The sequence below is a fragment of the Pinus tabuliformis genome, chromosome X, assembly GCF_031772625.1.
Source record: "Pinus tabuliformis cultivar Carrire ecotype Pingquan chromosome X, CPIR1, whole genome shotgun sequence".
Classification (NCBI taxonomy): domain Eukaryota; kingdom Viridiplantae; phylum Streptophyta; class Pinopsida; order Pinales; family Pinaceae; genus Pinus; species Pinus tabuliformis.
The window spans coordinates 108,663,623-108,665,985 of record NC_142308.1 but is presented as its reverse complement, the minus strand read 5'-3'; the positions used below and the strand labels follow the sequence as shown (position 1 = coordinate 108,665,985).

Here is a 2,363-nt window from a genome sequence, read left to right as displayed (position 1 = left end):
AATATCGATAATTATAAAATATCACTTATTTAATTTATAAGTATAACTAGAGTAGGCATATGAATTAAATGTCTAAACATATAAATGTCAAAACAATTAATTTATGATATGTCTCACATTGTTCTAAATAATAAATTAAAAAAAAAAAAAACAATAACAAAATTAACTGAATTATAACTTTATTTTAAACTATTATTATTATATATAAAAGAGCATGTAACAATTTTTTTAGCCATAAAATTTCATGCACGCATTATTATGGAAATTCTTAATTTATAAATAGCTTTTGTTACAATATTATAAACCAATACCGAAGCTTATCAATACAATATACCCAATATAATATGTATTGATGAGACATTTTTTTAATTAATTAAATTTAAAATAACTTAATTAAATGTTAACCTTCGATCTTCCTATAGTATTATAAACATTTTAACATATTCCATCAAAATTAAAATTAAAAAGATAAACATAACTATTTTAAATATCACCTAATAAATTAAATTTGTGAATATCACCTAATAAAGTAAATTAAAGAAATAGTTAAAGAAATACGCATAACTATTCTTAAATATTTGAATTAAAACTTCCCCATAAAGAAAAGAAAAGTAGTTAAATATTTGAATTAAAACTTCACAAGGAAAACAGCTTGCTCAATCTATAAAAGAGAGCTTCGCGGAAAACAGGTTGAGCTTCGATCCATAATTTCACCAATCTACACTTCATTGGCATTATTTACATTTGGGAGGTTTGTATCCTGCGGTCATGGCACAAGTCCAAATGAAAGTAAAGGTAACGAGGGTTTCCACTGTTGCACCAGCCATCCCCACTGCCAAGCAGAGCATGTTCTTGTCAGCCACTGATATTAGTAACATACCCAATAATAACGCGGAAAACCTTTTTTTCTGTAAAACGCCAGACCTTACTGCCGACAAGGATTTCCCAACCATAGTGGAGAAGCTAAAGAAAAGCCTGACGTTAGTTATGGTGGAATTCTATCCATTTGCAGGTCGGTTGGATATGAAGGGAGGAGAATGGGGTCGGCCCCAAATTGATTGCAACGATGACGGAGTGGAGTTCGTCGAAGCGACCATTGACATGCCATTTGAGGATGAAGTAAACGATTTTCAGCACAAAAACTTCTTCAAGGAACTTGTCCAGACCCGCCATGGAAACCACGACGATTCGCTTCTCTCAATACAGGTATGAAAAATTCACTCGCTTTTCATTTTCCTATGGATGATGTTTCAAAAGTAACGATGGGTATTGCAGGTCACTGCTTTTCAGGGAGGCGGATTTTGCATCGGAGCCAATTTTCATCACGTCATTGCGGACGGGAATTCCTTTTCGCATTTCATGAGCAGTTGGGCAGAGTGTAGCAGAGAACTTTCCATTTCCAAGAGTCCTCACCACATGAGAACATTCTTTCAGCGGGAAAATAATATTGAGGCAATACCCAACCTTTTTTTGAGGGCTGAAGAAGTTGTCACTGATTTGATTAAGGAGGCGCAAATTTTCAGGTTTGTCCAAAATAATTCACTGCCCATAAAATATTCAGAAAGCATAGATGCCACATTACCCCACTTGCTACTTGCTACTTGTTGTATATGTATTAAATCATGGTAGATGATATTTGTTTGTAAGTCATGTTTTACTTTACTACTATTTGAACATGTTACAAGTGGAAAATGCATATATTTTGATTAATGAACTAAATCACGAAAAAATGAGACCACATGGCCCTTTGCCACCCTTACTCTCCATGGTGTAGTATATGCCATTATTAACTATAAAAATTCATCTTCATCACATATTTTCTAGGAGCAAAGGCATCAATCTCTCACTTGTCATATTATTATTTCTTTAAGTAGATGATGATGGTAGAGATAGAGGTAGCACTTTACTCTAGTGAATTCAAGTCCTAGCTCATTGAAGGCAACTAAGGATGAGATCTTAAATGATAACTAGTCAATTTCTCCAATAACCACAAATGAGATATTTAGTCATTAATTTGCAATACTATATAAGTGAAAATAACAAAAGCTATTTCTCAACTCAACTTATATGCACATCCTCAATTCACCTTAATCTTTTGGTTACCTATTTCAAAATTATACTAATTATATGAATATTGATGACCACAACCATGATGATTATTACTATTTACTGAGATCAACTTGCAATCGGCGCAACGAAGGGGGGGCTCCGCCCGCCCCCGATTAACTATGTGGGCTAGTCGTGGAAAGAATATAACACAACCCAACATTCTCCCACTTGTTGTTTTCTTTCCACAAGGGGCCACAAGAGAGCTTAGTCATTTATCCAACCCTGCAACTCCCATTGTTTCTCTACACCAAGAG

At 33.9% G+C, this 2,363-nt stretch overlaps 1 protein-coding gene across 1 annotated transcript; it reads left to right on the top strand.

Moving 5' to 3' along the window:
• The first annotated feature begins 768 nt into the window (after positions 1–768).
• Positions 769–1,212, top strand: LOC149138646 (hydroxycinnamoyltransferase-like). Its single transcript, XM_089450438.1, has one exon. The coding sequence runs from the start codon at positions 769–771 to the stop codon at positions 1,210–1,212; it is 444 nt and encodes a 147-aa protein (XP_089306564.1).
• The last annotated feature ends 1,151 nt before the right edge of the window (positions 1,213–2,363 follow it).

What these genes read in the sequence shown, in the direction of transcription:
- LOC149138646 (XM_089450438.1), top strand. Translation starts at nt 769, where the DNA reads ATGGCACAAGTCCAAATGAAAGTAAAGGTAACGAGGGTTTCCACTGTT.